At 36.9% G+C, this 17,830-nt stretch overlaps 5 protein-coding genes across 7 annotated transcripts; 2 read left to right on the top strand and 3 right to left on the bottom strand.

Moving 5' to 3' along the window:
- The first annotated feature begins 535 nt into the window (after positions 1–535).
- Zw (glucose-6-phosphate 1-dehydrogenase Zw) lies at positions 536–5,546 on the top strand. Of its 2 annotated transcripts, none has more exons than XM_065309291.1 (6): positions 536–744; positions 3,547–3,665; positions 3,760–4,124; positions 4,184–4,985; positions 5,046–5,206; positions 5,267–5,546. In XM_065309291.1, the coding sequence occupies exons 1-6, from the start codon at positions 738–740 to the stop codon at positions 5,358–5,360; spliced, it is 1,548 nt and encodes a 515-aa protein (XP_065165363.1). In that variant the 5' UTR covers positions 536–737; the 3' UTR covers positions 5,361–5,546. The 2 variants fall into 2 exon arrangements, with proteins under 2 accessions (XP_065165363.1, XP_065165362.1); XM_065309290.1 differs by lacking the exon at positions 536–744 and adding an exon at positions 3,303–3,460.
- Positions 5,547–5,666: 120 nt separating this feature from the next.
- Positions 5,667–8,239, bottom strand: LOC135797094 (isocitrate dehydrogenase [NAD] subunit gamma, mitochondrial-like). Of its 2 annotated transcripts, none has more exons than XM_065309293.1 (7): positions 8,044–8,235; positions 7,873–7,935; positions 7,038–7,439; positions 6,834–6,967; positions 6,377–6,608; positions 6,062–6,327; positions 5,667–5,771 (listed from the first exon to the last, which is right to left on the bottom strand). In XM_065309293.1, coding segments are annotated over exons 1-7 (1,155 nt in total). In that variant the 5' UTR covers positions 8,101–8,235; the 3' UTR covers positions 5,667–5,770. The 2 variants fall into 2 exon arrangements, with proteins under 2 accessions (XP_065165365.1, XP_065165364.1); XM_065309292.1 differs by lacking the exon at positions 5,667–5,771 and adding an exon at positions 5,812–5,973 and having other exon boundaries at positions 8,044–8,239.
- Positions 8,240–8,315: 76 nt separating this feature from the next.
- Positions 8,316–11,481, top strand: Klp64D (kinesin-like protein 64D). Its single transcript, XM_065309289.1, has 6 exons — positions 8,316–8,472; positions 8,584–8,838; positions 9,304–9,831; positions 9,888–10,369; positions 10,622–11,039; positions 11,101–11,481. Exons 2-6 carry the CDS (start codon positions 8,620–8,622, stop codon positions 11,353–11,355), a joined length of 1,902 nt encoding a protein of 633 aa, XP_065165361.1. The 5' UTR covers positions 8,316–8,472; positions 8,584–8,619; the 3' UTR covers positions 11,356–11,481.
- Rpn1 (regulatory particle non-ATPase 1) lies at positions 11,482–14,817 on the bottom strand. Its single transcript, XM_065309286.1, has 5 exons — positions 14,558–14,817; positions 14,319–14,375; positions 13,582–14,261; positions 11,843–13,520; positions 11,482–11,775 (listed from the first exon to the last, which is right to left on the bottom strand). Exons 1-5 carry the CDS (start codon positions 14,633–14,635, stop codon positions 11,593–11,595), a joined length of 2,676 nt encoding a protein of 891 aa, XP_065165358.1. The 5' UTR covers positions 14,636–14,817; the 3' UTR covers positions 11,482–11,592.
- A 130-nt stretch (positions 14,818–14,947) lies between these two features.
- LOC135797095 (uncharacterized) lies at positions 14,948–17,354 on the bottom strand. The gene is made up of 3 exons (XM_065309294.1): positions 17,110–17,354; positions 16,817–16,972; positions 14,948–16,189 (listed from the first exon to the last, which is right to left on the bottom strand). Exons 1-3 carry the CDS (start codon positions 17,162–17,164, stop codon positions 15,822–15,824), a joined length of 579 nt encoding a protein of 192 aa, XP_065165366.1. The 5' UTR covers positions 17,165–17,354; the 3' UTR covers positions 14,948–15,821.
- Between the last annotated feature and the right edge of the window lie 476 nt (positions 17,355–17,830).

Below are 17,830 nucleotides of genomic sequence, written 5' to 3'. Positions count from 1 at the left end.
ACCGGGGCAATAAAGTAAACAGACAAGTGCACCAGACGAGGAAATAGTAAAACCGGTGTCTATCGTGTCACTGAGAGTGTTAATACGCCGCAAAACAAGGAATCCTCTCAAGCGACGCCACGGCCTGTGCACCCGTCCGTCGATCAATGAATCAAATCCTCGGCGCGACGCCAAGATGTCCGGCCGCCACCAGACGAGGAAGACGTGACGGTGAGTTTCGTTTTCAATTAATTTTGCATAACGTTAACACTGATTAGATACATTCTACTTCTTGTTTCGTTTAATTATCATTACCACTGGTTGTTTTGCTCCCTACATTACCGACGCGCGCGTTTATCTTGTTTTTGTAATTACCTACAAGCGCCATTTTGATTTCTTATTGAAAAGCTTTTAAAATCTCTGAAATCGGTCTATTAATTGTGCAAAAACACGTTTGTGAAGCATGATGATTAGTGGGCCTCGGTGTGGGTCGTTGTGTCGGCATTGTTCGAGTGTGTACTTAAAAGCGACGCAGCGCACGTAAACTTTTCAAGTACCTGCCGAACCTGCGGAGCGCTGCGTCGTCGTCAACCCGCTCGACGAAAAGTTTGTGTTTCATTACGCGCGTCCGCACCGAGTGCATGACCTCGCAATATTCAGTATTTCCAGTACCAGTATTACCTATAACTACAACGACAACCAGTTTTAGTTCAAGTTCGCTCAATTTATTTTAAAATAAGTTTATTACAAGAAGTTAAATGGCAAGTAAGTAGTATTTATTTTTATTTTGATAAATTTTGTTTCTTTGGCGTACTTTTTATGCGATTGATTGAATGAATGAATGAATATTCATGTCAGCCGGATATTTCAACACGTAATTATATTGGCCTGTTAATTGTGAGTAATGTTTTGTTTTTGCCTGCAATCAGCGGGCAGCGTGACTTGCGTGAGAATGTAAAAACGAATTATCTCTCTTGGTTGATGATTTCAGATAAAAATAAATAACAAACATCACGCCACATGAGATATTTTTCAGTTTTATTAAGTTTAAATAGACTTAAACTAGAAATAAACCTAAAGTTAGGCTTAAAATGGTGTAAAAAGACACTTTTGACTCTCTGCGTATGATTATTTAATATATGCAACCAATATGACACCATAAATGACATAAAAATTAGAAAACATGAGATTTTTGTTTGTTTTGTGAGGTTTTTAATTTTTATTAAGTTTAAATAGTCTTAACCTACAAATAAACACAAAAATACATACACAAAAGTGAAAGTTGAGTTAATAATAGTGTAAAAATGTCTTTTTAAACCTCTGTGCGTGACCATTTGATATATGCAACTTTATTAGCATCTTGATGCTGTCATTATGTAACGTAACCCAACCTTGACACTTGCACATACCGGCCGTGTCCTATAATGATGATTGTTTCATTGTTCGCGATTTGTGACGTTCCGCAACCTGTAATGCCTGTAATTGTAATGCATTCGACTTCAATTTCATCGACTGTCCCCGTGGTTGTGCAACGCGTGACGTACGCAACGTGAAATTGCAAGTTAGCATCGCATCGCCAAAGTAACGTGACTATTCAACTTTGTAATCTCAACCGGCGAAAAGCACGTGCTTATTCAGTGTAAGATATATAAATATGTTCGTACTCGTATATATTATATTCGTTAATTTTGTGCGGCATAATTACTTTTCTTATCTGCGCACTATCATTATTGTGTATTATCATCACAAATTAAAGTTTACGCGGTATATATTATTACTTACTACAGTTTGTTGTGTAACAGTTTTGGAATTTATTTTGAGTTAATTGATAGTAAATTTTTGGATATTGGTGTGTTAAACATGCGAAGAATGCAAATAATACAAATTGGGAGCGAATTTAGAGCTCAGAGCGTGTTTTTAAAGCTTTTTTGAACTTTTAATGAGATCATATATATCATAAACATTTGATAGTCGACTTTACAGGTTAAAACAGGGTAAAAATTGTTTTCATTAGGGAAATTAATCAATGGACAGCCATTATTTGAAGCCTAGCTCGTATTATTCGTAAATTTCGAATGTAAAAGGCCCAATTTAACCTAAAATATAATTTTTGAGTGTCGCTAGTGTCGATAATAATAATATTTCATTGAAATTCCAGTTTTAGACGTCATTTTAAACCAAAAGTAGGCAACTTCTTTTACTGCTTTATAGCCACCAATCCATTTCATTGGCCAGTCGATGAAAAAACCTATTTTTCTTTCACAAAAACCCAACACTTTTTTTAAAACCCAATAATTCAACGAGTTTACTATTTATCAACTTCAACTTTAGAATGATTTGAATCAGTGTGCAATTAAATAAATCATAAACATAATTAACTGATTAAATACTCACACATACTTATTTTTTTTAATCTATAATGACTTTATTATCTCAGTGAGACATGATTTTTTTAACTCATGAATCAAATAATAAATGAGCACGATCGGTAATATGGTATCAATTAATGTAAAATTTACGAGTCTATTCTTGAATTTGTTATAGGAGCACATAATATTGATCGTGTAGGTGATAAAGTGCTACACATACGAGTATTCTATCGATATATTGCAATGGCCATGAACTAGATACAAATTCAAATTAAATTCAATCGCAACCAGCAGCTCCAACTTTAAATTAAAAGTAGGACTTTATCTTCATCTCCAAAAACCGCGCGATTTCTTTTCTTTTATTCCAATCCATATATGAATAGGAACGAACAAGTGGTACAGTCCTGTCAAAATATTAAATCTCAGTTTTATGAGTTAATATTTCCGCTGTTGAGCAATAAATATACAGACATTGTAAAGATAATAAGAATAATTGTGTATGTTGATGAAAAAATGAGAATTTTACTTTTTGAGGTTATGTTGGATGTGTTTTAATCGAATTTTAACAATGTATGCAACTAACATTACATGAATTTTTGTTTTTTAGTTGTTTTAGGCATAAAAATGATAGCTAACACAACATAACCTTATTTAAGAGAAAATAAATTGATATTGAACGAAGAATTGATTTCTATTCAAGTAATAATTACAATATTCGAAAATAAACAAAAACTTTTACTGCATTTTCCATAATTTAAAGACAATACAGATGAAAAACAAACACTCTGTACAAGTTGTATTACTATTATCGACTCGTATGACTCGTCCACTAACACGCCTTTAGCTGTAACGATTTAGTTGAAAATTGTTGCGCGATACGGTTTAGCACGATTTGTACTATTCGTAACCAACGCAACCAATGGCAACCTTGAAAATTCGTTCGGGACGTTTTTGTGAAAGTCATTTTTAATCGCGGTATACACTCGCGGCGCGTTATGCTGCTGCATTCGCGATCACAACCTCGAATAGTGAACATCTGATTCTCACAAATATTTTCTTTTAAAATAACAAGAAAACCACCTAAAAAAAATACACAAAAATGGATTGTGACGGTTAGTGTTTTGGTTACCTAGCACCAGCAGCCATTTGTAATTATCACCAAACATTGTTTTCATTCTTGTTTCTTGATAATTTGCAGAGAAAAACGAAGAATGCCTCGCTCTCTACAGGAACTCGCTGAAATCAGCGGACATGGACCACGACGGGACCCACTTCGACGGGCAGTACCCGCATGTGTTTGTTATCCTCGGCGCGTCGGTAAGCATCTAATCATATACAACATATAAACACATTTGACTTTTTGACCTTGACGTCACCTTGTTTACCTTTACTTCACTTTTCTCTATTAAAGGGTGATTTGGCCCGGAAAAAAATCTACCCTACATTATGGTGGCTATACAGAGACAATCTTCTTCCAACCAACACCATCTTCATCGGTTATGCACGTAGCAAGACCACAGTGGAGACCATCAGGGAAAAATGCCAGGAGTACATGAAGGTCAAACCTAATGAACAGGAAAGATATGAAGCATTTTGGAGGATTAATCATTACGTTGCCGGGGCGTATGACCAAGGTGCTGATTTCGAGGTGTTGAATAAGGAGATGTGCAAACACGAAATTGGTCCGGTTGCCAACAGGTTGTTTTATCTTGCCTTACCCCCATCGGTTTTTGAACCTGTCACTGTAAACATCAAAGAAAAGTGTATGGCTACCAAGTAAGTAAAAAATCCGCCATTTTTTTCATTTCACTAATAATTATTTTATGTTTTTGTAGAGGTTGGACACGTGTAATCATCGAAAAACCCTTCGGACGTGATTCCGCATCCTCCGATAAACTCTCCAATCATCTCGCTGGGCTTTTCACCGAACAGCAGATGTACCGTATTGATCATTACCTTGGTAAAGAAATGGTCCAGAATTTGATGACTCTGCGTTTTGGAAATCGTATCTTTTTCCCAATTTGGAACCGTGATAACATCGCTTCCATCCAGATTTCCTTCAAAGAACCATTTGGTACTCAAGGTCGTGGTGGATACTTTGATGAGTTTGGTATTATCAGGGACATCATGCAGAACCATCTCCTGCAAATTCTTACACTGGTTGCTATGGAGAGACCGGTTGATCTGCATCCGGATTCAATCCGTAATGAAAAAGTCCGAGTATTAAAGTGTATTGAACCATTGGAGCCCAAGGATGTTGTTTTGGGTCAATATGTGGGTAAACCAGGCGGTGTGGGTGATGAAGCCCTGGGGTATCTTGATGATCCTACTGTTCCCAAGGGGTCTGTGACTCCTACTTATGCTTTGTCCGCGTTGCGTATTAAGAATGAACGCTGGGATGGCGTTCCGTTTATTTTGAAATGTGGAAAGGCTTTGAATGAACGTAAAGCTGAAGTGAGGATTCAGTTCAAGGAGGTTCCCGGGGATATTTTTGATGGTAAAGCGAAGAGGAATGAGTTGGTTATTAAAGTACAACCTGGAGAAGCGTTGTATGTGAAAATGATGGTGAAAACACCCGGAAGTCCTTTTGATATGGAGGAAACTGAGTTGGATCTTACTTATGGAAGTCGATATGCTGTAAGTTTATATATAACATATTATAACCTCAAAATTAATTTGTTTTTTGTGTTATTGCAGAATATTAAACTTCCTGATGCGTATGAACGTTTGATTCTGGATGTTTTCTGTGGATCGCAGATGCATTTCGTTCGTTCTGATGAATTGAGCGAAGCGTGGAGGATTTTCACGCCGTTGTTGCATCATATTGAAGGCAATGGAATGAAACCTATTCCATACTTGTAAGTTGCATAACCTTAAGTGGTTAATATATAATATGTTTTTATAACCTTAAAATTTAGATATGGAAGCCGTGGCCCCAAGGAAGCCGACGAGTTGCTGTACAACAACAACTTTACGTATTCCGGTTCGTACAAGTGGAAGCCTAACTTGTAGGCGACTACAACATCATAACCTCATAGGTTATTTTAAGGTACGCATTTATTTTACTGGTGTTAATGTTGATATTATGGGATATTGTTGAATAATTTATTAGAGCTATTTATTAACCGAGATTTTTTATTAATAACGATGAGCGCTTTGTTTCTGTAGCTCGAATTTGATTAAAGAAATTATTTTCTATGACTTTAACATTATTTTAAGGTTAAAACAAAAGAAAAAACGATATTTTGAGGTTAAGAATGTGATTTATATGAGATACAAACGTAAAGAAATCACATAACTAACCTAAAAATAAAAATGTTTGGTTTCAAGGTGTCGTTTTCACAAAAAATAGTTCAATAACAATAAGTAATAAATACACTGGGGTAATGTTTGCGTGAATCTGATCTGAACTTGAACTTAAATCTGAAAATAAAAATCAATCAATGAAAAAAATCAATTAAATCAAACAAAGACGGCACAAAAAGCGGAGATTAAATTCAAATTAAAGTTGAGAGTTAAAAGCGCATGCTTCATCACCACCCCCCGCGGAAATTAGTTTAAATAAATTAATTTAATTGTTTTATGTGAGTGCAGTTAGTCAGCCTCTGAGAGTGCGTAATCATTCCTGGAGTTGAAAAATTGAAATAAAGTTAGTTGCGGCACATAGATAACAAAAATAACAAACAAAATTAGAAATAATAACGCAATCTTACCAAGCCTTCACGTCTGAGGCAAGAATATGATCGATAATTCTCTGTACGACATCCGTACTGGAGGCAGTGCCTCCAAGGTCAGGCGTTTGGATTTTATCCTCGCAGATTGTTTTGAAGATAGCGTTGCGGATAAGATTCGCGTGTTGCTGACGGCCTAAATGGTCCAGCATGTCACAGGAGGCGTTCAACATGGCGATTGGGTTCGCGATGTTTTTGCCAGCGATTGATGTTCCGGTATTCCTGGTACCAGGTTCAAATACTGCGTACTAATGATATTAATTAGTCATAGCAATGTTTAAAACATGTAATACATACGTGATCACCGTAGTTTTTACCGGAAACTAAACCAGCGCCGCCGATAAGACCGCAGATAACATTGCTTACAATACTGCCGTAGAGATTTGTCATGATCATGACGTCGAACTGATGCGGGTTGCTTACAAGTTGCATGCAGCAGTTATCGATGATCATGTCGTTGTGCTCAATCTCAGGGTATTCCTTAGCTACGCGTCGGGAAGTCTCCAGGAATAGACCATCGGATAATTTCCTAAAATATATTGTGTTAAATTTATGTAGAAATTGGGTATTTGCATGATTTTGGGAGTTTTTGTCTTGTTTTTGTCCATAAATATTTAAATTATTCATTATTTAAGAAAAAGCCAAACCTATCACAGCATGTTTTATGTTTTAATGCAATTTTTGAGCATTTTTAACACTTCATTTAGTTAAAAACGGAATTTTTCATTTTTTTAACAAAAATCTTTATACTTACATAATGTTGGCTTTATGAATGGTTGTAACCTTCTTCCTGCCATGCATCCTAGCATATTCAAACGCCCAACGCGCAACACGTTCCGAATTCGACTCGGTTACAACTTTCATTGATTCTACAACCCCACTAACACTCTAAAAATAATAATTTTAATCAAATATTACCTTAAACCCTCTGTATTTCTATATTTATATATAAAATTACCTCATGTTCCAACATAGCATACTCTCCCTCTGTATTCTGTCGGATAATATCAATATCAACGTTATTCTGCCTTGATCTCACGCCTGGATAAGACTTGCAGTTGAGTACGCTGATGTACAAGTCCAATTCATTACGAATGGCGACATTTCTCGATTGTACTAAAGTGTCTTCACTCTTTGTTTCGATGTTGCCTTTGAGTGCGACACCGTTACGTTTGATAGAGGTGATTAAATGGAGTAGGTCGTCGCTGTTTGGGTCGACGTGGATGGTTTCAAAGTCAACGGGGGCTCCAGCATAGCGGAAGACTTGTTTGACGTAGCCCATCAGTTCGGGGCCGATGCCACTGCCAGGGAGGAGGGTGACAGCATGGCGGCCTCCATATAATGCAACAGGAATTGGGTCCTTGAATAATTAATAATAAGTTTAGTAGAGAATTTAGAATTAAGTTGTTTTGTTGGAGTTTTTAATGAATTACTCTTAAATGAATCAAGATAGAAATATGGTTCTTGCACCAATCGATTCCTAATGAAATTCTGCATTGAATGAACGTATAATATTGTTGCTAATTAAATTATGTAATTAGTTATAAACAATTTTTATAAATTTTAGTAATACCAACTTTAACACCCTGTTACATTTTGTCTATTAACACAATCCAAGAGTTTCTTTCGTTATTTAATGTAAAATTTAATTCTAAACAACCATGTGAAAGAATAATTACTTTATCACAATTAGTTTAGCAGTAATTGCATCAAATGTAAAACAAAACATGTTTCCACCTCTTTTAGACTGTTATTCTCCATTTATGCGGTGAATATTATAAAAAAAAAATTACCTGTTTCCTGACTACAGGACTCTTGTGTTGCAGCTCAAACGCTGATAGTGTCTGCGTCGAAGCCTAAAACGCAAAATAATCATTTTAGTTTACATATTTATATTTATAAAATTATAAGGTTATGTGCAAAATGATTACCTAACAGTGATTTAAAACAATTAAAAGTCTTACCAGGCGTACTGCGCGGCTTAAATCGACGGGTGTTTTCAAGAATATCCTCCCAGCCATTATACACTGCTGTAGAAATTAAATAATCACGTGTAAAAACGTGCGAAATTTACGAAACTCACTTCACAATTCACAACCAATGCGACACCTTCTGTTCATAACAATCGACAAACAAGTTCCAACCGCGTGACTTCATACGAGTGCAAGCGAAACAGAACAACTTCAACTGTCACGTTGACGTTTCGGTAACTTCTACACGAATTCCATAAATCCCCAACCTCGCAGCTGTCATCTGTCATTTTTAAAATCAATAAACTTTTGTTCGCGTATTTGTTGTGATCGTTGCGATTTTGTTTTCGAGCGATGTGAGCGTAACATGGCATTGAAACAGTGAATAATCTAAATATACTTTACCAAAACGTTCCTTACAAGGTAAAACACCTTCGAACAGTCGAAAATCACTGTATTTCGCAATAATCATTAGAAATTATTTACATTACTTGCATTTATTGTTAATTTAAGGTTATAATTTATAATCTTTAGTTTCTAGTCAAAGAAATAGTCATAATAGTGGAGATCATGTCGAATACGAAGAAGCCACAGGCCGAGGAGGTCGAAAATGTGCGTGTGATTATACGCATACGGCCGATGAGCAAGAAGGATCATGCGGAAGGAAATCTGGACATCATTGAGCTGGATGATGAGGAGAGTGTGCTTACACTTACTAAACCTACTGGAGGACATGAAAAGACTAAAACGTTTAAGTTTGATCATGTTTTTGGCACGGATTGCACACAAGTAAGTGACAACTAACAAAATTATGATTTGTGTTGGTTTTTTATTAATAACTTTTAAACTAGAAGAGAAGAGTTAATAATTCTTTCATATTTTGATTCAGAATTAAATTCTACATTAAATTATTATAAAATTTAATTAAATATTTATTGTTATATAGGATTAATTTCACTTCAAAGTAATTTTTGTTAGATTTTTAAATTTTTTTGAATTTTGCTCTATAACTTAAGAAAAAATTAAGTTATTAATCAAATTCTTTCGTTTATTTGTGTATAATTTAATTAAGAACCCATCACTGAAAGATTTATTATCATACAAAGCTTAGTTTAAAAGTTATTCAATAATTAAGTTGTCTTCGCATGTTTTTTCAACATCTTTGACCTTTTTGACCTCTAATCTCTTCAAAAACACAATAAAACACAAAAATTCATAAAAACCCAACTAATATCTTCTATAATCTTTATCTAGATGGAAATTTACCGCCATATTGCATACCCAATCGTCGAAAAAACCCTCCAAGGCTACAACGGCACCATCTTCGCCTACGGTCAAACCGGAACCGGCAAAACCTTCACAATGGCGGGCGATAACAAAGTCCCCGAGCTGAAAGGTATCATCCCCAATGCATTCTCCCACATCTTCTCACACATTGCACGCGCTAGCGAAGAGAAAGCCTTCGCTGTCACAGTGACATATTTAGAGATCTACAACGAAGATGTCCGTGATTTACTGTCAAACACACCGAATACCAAACTGGAAGTACGCGAGAGAAAAGATGTCGGCGTGTACGTGAAAGATCTGATGGGTTTCACCGTTGATTCGATCGAATCGATTACGGAGCTGATGACCCGCGGCAATAACAATCGCATGACACGTTCGACGTTGATGAACGACGTCAGTTCGCGTTCGCATGCCATTTTTACCATCACTATTGAATCGAAAGATCGTTTGGATAATAAGACACGCATTGGCAAGTTGAATCTTGTTGATTTAGCTGTAAGTAATTAATATTTTAATTTTTTTGTTTAAATATTAAAATATTTAATTTAAAGGGTTCTGAACGTGTGAGCAGAACACATGCCACTGGAGATCGCCTCAAAGAAGCCTCCAATATAAATCAGTCACTTTCTGTGCTTGGAAATGTGATTTCCGCGTTGGTAGACTGTAAAAGTACGCATATTCCGTATAGAAATTCGAAATTGACGCGTTTATTGCAAGATTCGCTGGGTGGTAACTCGAAGACGGCTATGATAGCGATGGTGAGTCCATCAGACGCTGATTATGAAGAGAGTATTTGTACTTTGCGATATGCTAGTCGTGTGAAGTATATTAAGAACACTGTGCGGATTAATGTTGGGACTAAGAAAGGTCTCATCGAAGGATTTGAGGCGGAGATTGAGAAGTTGAAACAGCAAGTGGAGTATATTTCACTGCATGAGGAGAAGGTCGCTGCAAGGATTGAGAATAAACGCAAAAAGGAGAGTATACTAGAAGAAGAGAACCGGAAACAGGCTGCTGAGATTGAACAAACAGAGTAAGTAAAGTTTTATAAATTTAGTAGTAGCGCCATCTAGGTTAGATTGGTTTAACTGTTATTGTGATAGATTTTTGGATTTTTTCTTTTAAAGTTTAATTTTTGCGGTAAAATGTATCCTAGGTCCTTTTCTAATGTTTAAACTATGTCTAAATCAAAATTTACTAACATTGGTTCATTTGTTTAGACGCAAAACAGAACCAAACAAACTTTCAATGTAGAATTTAACTAAATGCTTTTTTTGTTTTACAGAAAAGAAAAGAATGATATCCTCAACAAAATAACACTAATCCAAAAGAAGATCCTCGTCGGCGGTGAGAATCTCTTCGAAAAAGCAAAACAACAAGAATTCCTGCTTGAAATGTCCCGTGGTGAACTCGAAGCAATGGACGAATACAGCAAACAACTCGAAGAAGAAATCGTTAAAAAGGGCCAGGAACGTATTAATGTCGAAGAACAATATTCATCACTCCAAGAAGAAAACACCGGAATAACTAAAACCATCAAAAAAGTACAGACACAACTAAACGAAGTCAAAGAAGAGCATGCTGACAAGGAACACGAGTACCAACGAGAAATGGAGGTTCTCTTGGACAACTATCGACTGCTAATCAGAGAGCTACAACTCGCCAATGTGATGATTGATAATTACATTCCAAAAGAATATTTGGTATGTATATCATTTTAACCTTAAAAATTATTAACCTAATTTTTATTTTCTGTTTATGTAGAAAACCATCGAGAGTAAAATCTTGTGGAACACCGACACGACGGAGTTTCAAGTAAAAGGTGTTGCCTACACCGGAAACAACATGCGCAAACACATGAGCATGGCCGTTGATAAACCGGTAGCCGTCCAGCGGCCATTAAAGAACGTCTATCACAGCTACAATGCCGGTAAGAAGGTCGAGCGTCGTATTCGTACGTCCAGTGTTCCGCGTCCTAGCAACATGAGGCGCTCTGCTAGTAAATCCGCATGCAACTAAACATCAAAAACCAAGTAAGTAAAGTATACTATTATAATCCTAACCTCTCACTATTTAAAAAGATAAGATTGTGTTGATGTCACATTAAAACTATATAAAAAATATTAAAAATTAAAAAAAGTAGAATTTTCATTGATTTCTTTGATATCAAATCAGTTTAATCTATTCATAGTAATTAAGTTTAAATTTAAGAAAAATACGAGTTTACACTCAGCTTAAATCAGACACACACACAAACTACGGGTCATAGTCGGGGTTTTTGCGCAGAATAACAAAGCCTTCCATGAATGGCGTGAGGCTGAGGTATTCCTCCGTTGCTAATTCAGCACGCTCGCCATAAGCGAGCAGGACTGGAGTTGTATGTGTTTGGAAACCTGTGATCGTCTTAGGTTTACCGGCTTGTCCAACCACATCAACAGCCTAAACAAAAATTAAATTATATAAGTTAATATTATATTATTATTAAGTTTAATATGAATTAACTTACCAAACCAACGCGTACTGGCACCGGAAGCGGATTAAGATCCTCATCGAAAGTAACAAGCATTCTTGGTTGCATAGCTGCTGCTAAAGTATAGAGCAAATAATGACTCCTGCCCAAAATGATATTTTTCACATCAAGGAATCCAACTAAAGTCGCCATTAACCCAGCGACCGCAACAGGACTCAGCAGTTGTCTGTCACTATGATACGGACTCAATGAGAGTGTACCCTTTCCAAGATGGGTGAGACCCTGCGCGATTCTAACCATAAATAGATTATTCGGATCTTTAGCGTGGAACTGCGCAAGTTGACGCAACATGGCCGCCAATCGGGCGTTATTTGTGCCGGCTCCAACCAAACCCATAGCGAAAATAGCATTATGCGCCACTTCGGGGTCACTGTCATGCGAAAACTTGCTCAGGGTATCCAAGATGTTCAATTTTGGATTGGATACAGAGATTAATCCAAGAGCCAGTGGTACAGCACGTCTGATAACAGGCTCGCAGTATCTCAAAAGGTGTCCGAAAGTTCTGTAAGCCATCTCAGCGCCGATATCTTCTCCCATAGAGATTAGAGCTATACCAAGGACAGCTACAGCTTGACGCGATGATAAATCCTTATCCTTTTCTTCTTTTTCCTTTGCTTTATCCTTATTCTTATCACGTGACTCTTCCTTTTCGGCTTCGTAGTGCTCCGAACAGATGTGCAACAATTGTTGTACTTTGAGCACATTTCCAGTACCTGCATAAGCGCAGACCTCAACCATGGTAATAGCCATTGATTTAAATGGTTCTGGGATGACTTCCAGGGTAGCCACAACAGCTTCCACTTCTTCCTGTCTTCCCAAATAACAAAGTCCCAAACCTAAAGGTAAGAATCTTGCATAGGTGTCTTTAAGATCCGCTTCGGGACGTTCCAGTAAAGTTTGAATGATGGTTGAGGTGACATCCGGGTTTCCGGAACCCACCGCAATCATACCACAAGCAAGACCTGCCATTCCAATCACTTCCATGTTACTCTTAGCATCAGTGAACACAGGAGTAAGGAGACTTAGGACAGCCTCACGGTTGGATCCTACATAAGCTAGGCCCAAACCAACAATGGCGCCCAATCTCATGATATTAGTATTATGAAGGACATAATCTGAGAGTAGAGCCAATGCAGGGTCGCATTCATTGCGCACGCCACAGTTAACAATACCACAGGCCAATAACGCGCCGGATTTGATGTGGTCTTCAGATGAATAGAGGTATTTATCGATTGGTGTCAAACCTCCGTCAACATCCCACAAGAGGACCAGACCCAGCGAAGCAGTGGCGCTCAACATGCCGTGTTCTTTGTTTTTGAACAACCATTTATTACCGTCTTCCATTAGGAGTTTATCTTGGCCGAAAGCAGCGTTAACGAAACCATTAACAAATGAAGCAGCGAGGTTTTGACGTGCGGAATCAACTTGACCACTACCAAATTGCGGACGAGTGTTTTCCAAGTGCGATTTGTACACATCCTCAGGAGTTTTAGGTTCCATGATGTCCAGTTCACGAGCAAGGTTTAGGAAGTGATTGTTCAAATGGCAATTTGCCATTGTTTCAATCAAATCATCGTATTCCGGTGTAGTTTCCGGGATTTCGATGTAAATCTGCTGACGCCCAAGCATAAATGCAAGTTGTTTCTGGATAGTACTAAATTTAAAAATTAATTTTATTGTTTTTATATTAATGTATTTAAAATGTTTAAACTTACATGTCCGGGCATGATGTGAAGATCTCTTCAATAAGTTGATGATTATTAATCTGCATAGCCAACCGTAGCGCTTGCGGATATTGTTTGAACTTTCTGAACAAGTTCAAAGCTGTGGTCAGCAAAGTGGTGTTCTCCGGATCGGCCACATACGGCACGCAGCTGGTAAGATACAAGCAGACTCTGTTGTAAATGTTTTCATCAACGTATTGATCTAGGAGATCAAGGCGTTCGATTTCCATGAGGAGATCGCATGCCTCCGCCTCGGCGTTGTGCGCCATGTTGTACGGCACAATCTGGCGCGTGAGAAGGATGAGTTTCTCCTTGAGTGCCACCTCGTTTTCTTTTTCCTCGGTGTTATCGCTCCATTCCTGCGCGATTTCGCCGGCAAGATGGCGGACGTACTCGTGGCCCCATTCGCCGATGTTGTTCAGGTCGGAAGCCAAGCGGAATTTGAGGCAATCGCGTCCCTCGCCCATGGTCATCGCCAGAACGGAGATAATATCAGCGCAGGAGCGCTGTGCATCGTCCTGGGTGAGTTTTTCATGGATTGTTTTCATAGTAGCGTAGTGCGGACGCATGAATTTTAATGGTTTCGGGACTGAAGTCATCGAGGTGGTGGAGGCGCGGATCTGACTTGTGAGGGTTGTGAGTGCTGGCATATATTGTGTAGCATCATTTTCCTAGAGTTTAAAATTTAGTTATTTGTTTGTATTAAGTGGTAGTTTATTGATTAATACCTGAAGACGTTCAACGCATAAATTAAGCTCCTCTTGCAATAATTTATCCTCTTCAGACTGAAAACAAACTTTGTTTTAGTAGAGTTTTTGTCACATCATGACAGCATAACCTCAAAATTAAATATAAATCTCCAAAAAACGGATTTATGTAGTAGTAATTAATATAAAATATCTTATTAATGATAAATAATGATTGGGAAAATACATTTTACTCAATATTATATTCTGGAGATACTTACAAGATCAGATTTCTCCTCTTCCACTTTGTTGTCTTTCGTGGCCGCCGGTTTCTTATCGCCTTCAGTCATTTTGCTCATTTGTTCGGAGCTGCAACGACTAAAACACTGAAAAACCTCACGTGTGGTGAATATTAATAAGCGCGAATAGTTTTATTCAGTGAATAAATTCTAATTCGGCAACAATCGCGGGTGAGCTTCCTCTGCTTCACAAGATTTTTGCTGATTTCATGTTGGTTGTCATGTGTCAGCTGTCAAGGTCAACCAAGGATTTTCATAACCAAACAAACGTAAAAATCCCAGCGCAAAAGTAACTAAAAGTCACCAGATTACAAAACTGACAGCAAATTGAAAATGTGACTAGATTTTAGTAATTTTAAATAAGAGAAAAAGTTTAAAAGCAGAAAATAATATATTTTCATACGCATTCATATAAAGCTATCTAAAAATATAAATAAATATACAATTCCAACGTAGTGTTTTAGTATTAGTTGTAGGGAGAAGACTAGTTTAATTGCACATTACATGTTTCTAAAATTACTGGCAAGTTGCGTACATCCAAACAACTTTTCATTTCGGTTAATATTAGGAAGACTTAGTAATTGATCCAAATTGAAACATTTCACGCCTTAATCAACACACTGCAATTATTTCTGACCGCTAGAAATTGCAATAAATAACAATAAAATGCAATAAGTTGCATCGCGTAGACTGTGTATATAGACTTTGTTCAATAAATAATATTTTATGTGAGAAGCGCTAACACTAACAAAAGGTACGTACTGTAGGCTAATACTGTTCGTCACTATCTAGTTATCTTTCTAATACTTTCGCTTGGTTTGGAAGCACGCCGAGAATCACTACTTGTTTCTGTTTGCCACATCTGCGGTGGCACTTGCAATCATTCCGAGAACATTCAACGCTGATTACTTGAATCATTTCGTGGTATTTGGTATACATTATTTGAAATGACATCATTTCATGGTCAATTTGTGAATTTGCATCAACTTATCCAAGCCACCACAAGTGTCGCACTTTTTTTGGCAGATTATCATGACTCATCCAATTTTTTTCCTCTTACTCATATCATTTGTTGTATGTAAATAGCTTTGGCATTGTTTTGAGCTTGTTTTTTTACTTTAATCGTTCGTTTTCTTTCATCTTTCATCGTTCTACGAATTTTCATCATCAATATTCAAAATTTTTGTGCGTAAAGTAAAAATTTGCAAAGCTTTTCGTTACGTTACACAAAATTTAAACTCTTATCTTAATTATTACGCATAATTAATACTGTTAATAGTAATTGTAAGCTCATGGTGGCTGTGGTAATATGAGCACCACTGGTTTTGGTCTCGATACTATTTGTTTCGATGCTGTTTCCGCCGACCTCTTCGACTATAACGTTGAAGCCGTTTTTATCGTTTGGTGCGTTTGACGCGTGTATGCCTGGTGGCCTATCTCCGCTGCCTGCGCCATCCAAGATGTCCTCATCGTCGGTGTTCTGATCGTTTTGATCTTGTAGTTGTGGAGTTATTCCATTGCAGAGGTTCGTTGAGCAGTAACAATACTCGATGTTGTTCGCTTTCTTGCAGTCATTCATGCGCATACGTTCGCATTCCCTTCGTGATTCGACACCTGGATAATTATTGTGAGGTTAGTGAGGTTAGGTTAAACTTATTTGTGTTTTCGATTAGTTTTTATGTTATTACACAAAAACTATAAGAGATAGGTTGATTATTTTTTCATTAATCGATTCTGCATTAAATTCTACGTGTAATTGCGTAAAGTAGTTGAAGTAATTAATTTTATAGCATTAGTTATTTCACAATAAAAATCAATATAGTTTAATGATCATTAAAATGGTTTTTATTTAGCTTTTAATGAAGTAAATTGAATTGAATTCAATAAAAACTTGATGTAATTTGATACAGAATTTAATGCAGAATAATTTAGTGAAAGAATTATTACTCTAACGCAATGCATATTTAAACTATGCACTAATTATTCCCAGAAAACACATTTTCTCAAATGCTATTTTTAAATTCAAGTCAAAAACACCTTCCAATTATCATTTTATGACTTTCTATGACTAAATTAACGCAGAATGATGTAGTTTAAACAAATATAATTTCAGTTTGTGTGCAATAAATCACTAACAACTAGAAACTGGTTTTTCACACTTTTTGGCCGTTATTCTTGACAAAACTCAACAAAAACTCAACAAAAAAAACAAAGAAATAGATAATTTATTCCTAGCGTTACCTTCAAAATGTGTACTACATCCGAAATACGACTCCGGACATTGCTGCTCGTAGCGCGTAACATTGAGCAGAAAAAGCTCGCAGGTCTGATTGAAACCTTTCTCAATCGGCCCGCAGACGTAGCAGCGAATTGCGTCCGACAGGCAGACACTCATTCCTGCAATTAATTACTCCGTTATGTATAGCACTATAAATGTCTGCTGTGTGTGCTAATTGGGATCAATTACGCACGCAGTCTCGTTAGAGGCGTTAAAAGCATTTCGGGGATATTTGCAGATTAATTATACTGATTACCTAACAGCAGGACGCATGATAAGAGCAGGTTATGCCCGTAAGACACCGTCGACATGATTGCGCTGAATGTTGGAAAGTCGCGTCGCAATTTTCATTTATCGTTCGCGTGTTTTAATCGCCGTGTGTTAACGACGCGCACTGTTTACATTCATCGAGATTGACGTGCTGCAGACTGGGCACTGCAGCACACAGGCGGCGGAGACCAGATAGACGCGGCTCCTGCTGTTTTGCTCCCGCTCCTGATGCGATTGTGATGCAAGGCGTGCGGAGCCCTGCGGGAAAGCGTGTTTATGTGCGCCTGAATCTAGGCATCCCAATATACACATTAGCTTCACGAGTTGCAAACGGTATTAAATTAAAAACCGGAAATTTTGGAGGAAAAAAGGAAATTATATTAATTTATCAAAGAAATTAATGGTTTATGTTTATTTTTTGTGAAAATACAAAGAAAATAAAAATATTATGATTATTTTGGTATGAAAAACATAAATTTTTATTATTTCTTTGTTAAAAAAGCAATAAAAATGTTTTGCAACAATAAACATTCTTAGTTACAGCTGCAAGTAATATTATTGGTAATTTTACATTATATCATGTTCTGCAAACAATAACATGAAACTTATATCATATTTCAAAGTATTTATTACAAAATTAACATTTTAATGCTTTTACAGCAGCCATTTTGAATTCTAAGAGTTTTAGAAAACAAAAACCAGTATAA

This window comes from Atheta coriaria, unplaced genomic scaffold, assembly GCF_025399875.1.
Source record: "Atheta coriaria isolate IRGN ID8LTWV9N9 unplaced genomic scaffold, Caltech_Dcor_3.1 hic_scaffold_8_pilon, whole genome shotgun sequence".
Taxonomy (NCBI): Eukaryota; Metazoa; Arthropoda; class Insecta; order Coleoptera; family Staphylinidae; genus Dalotia; species Dalotia coriaria.
Note: the sequence above shows the minus strand (reverse complement) of the source record. Positions and strands in the feature narration are given on the sequence as shown.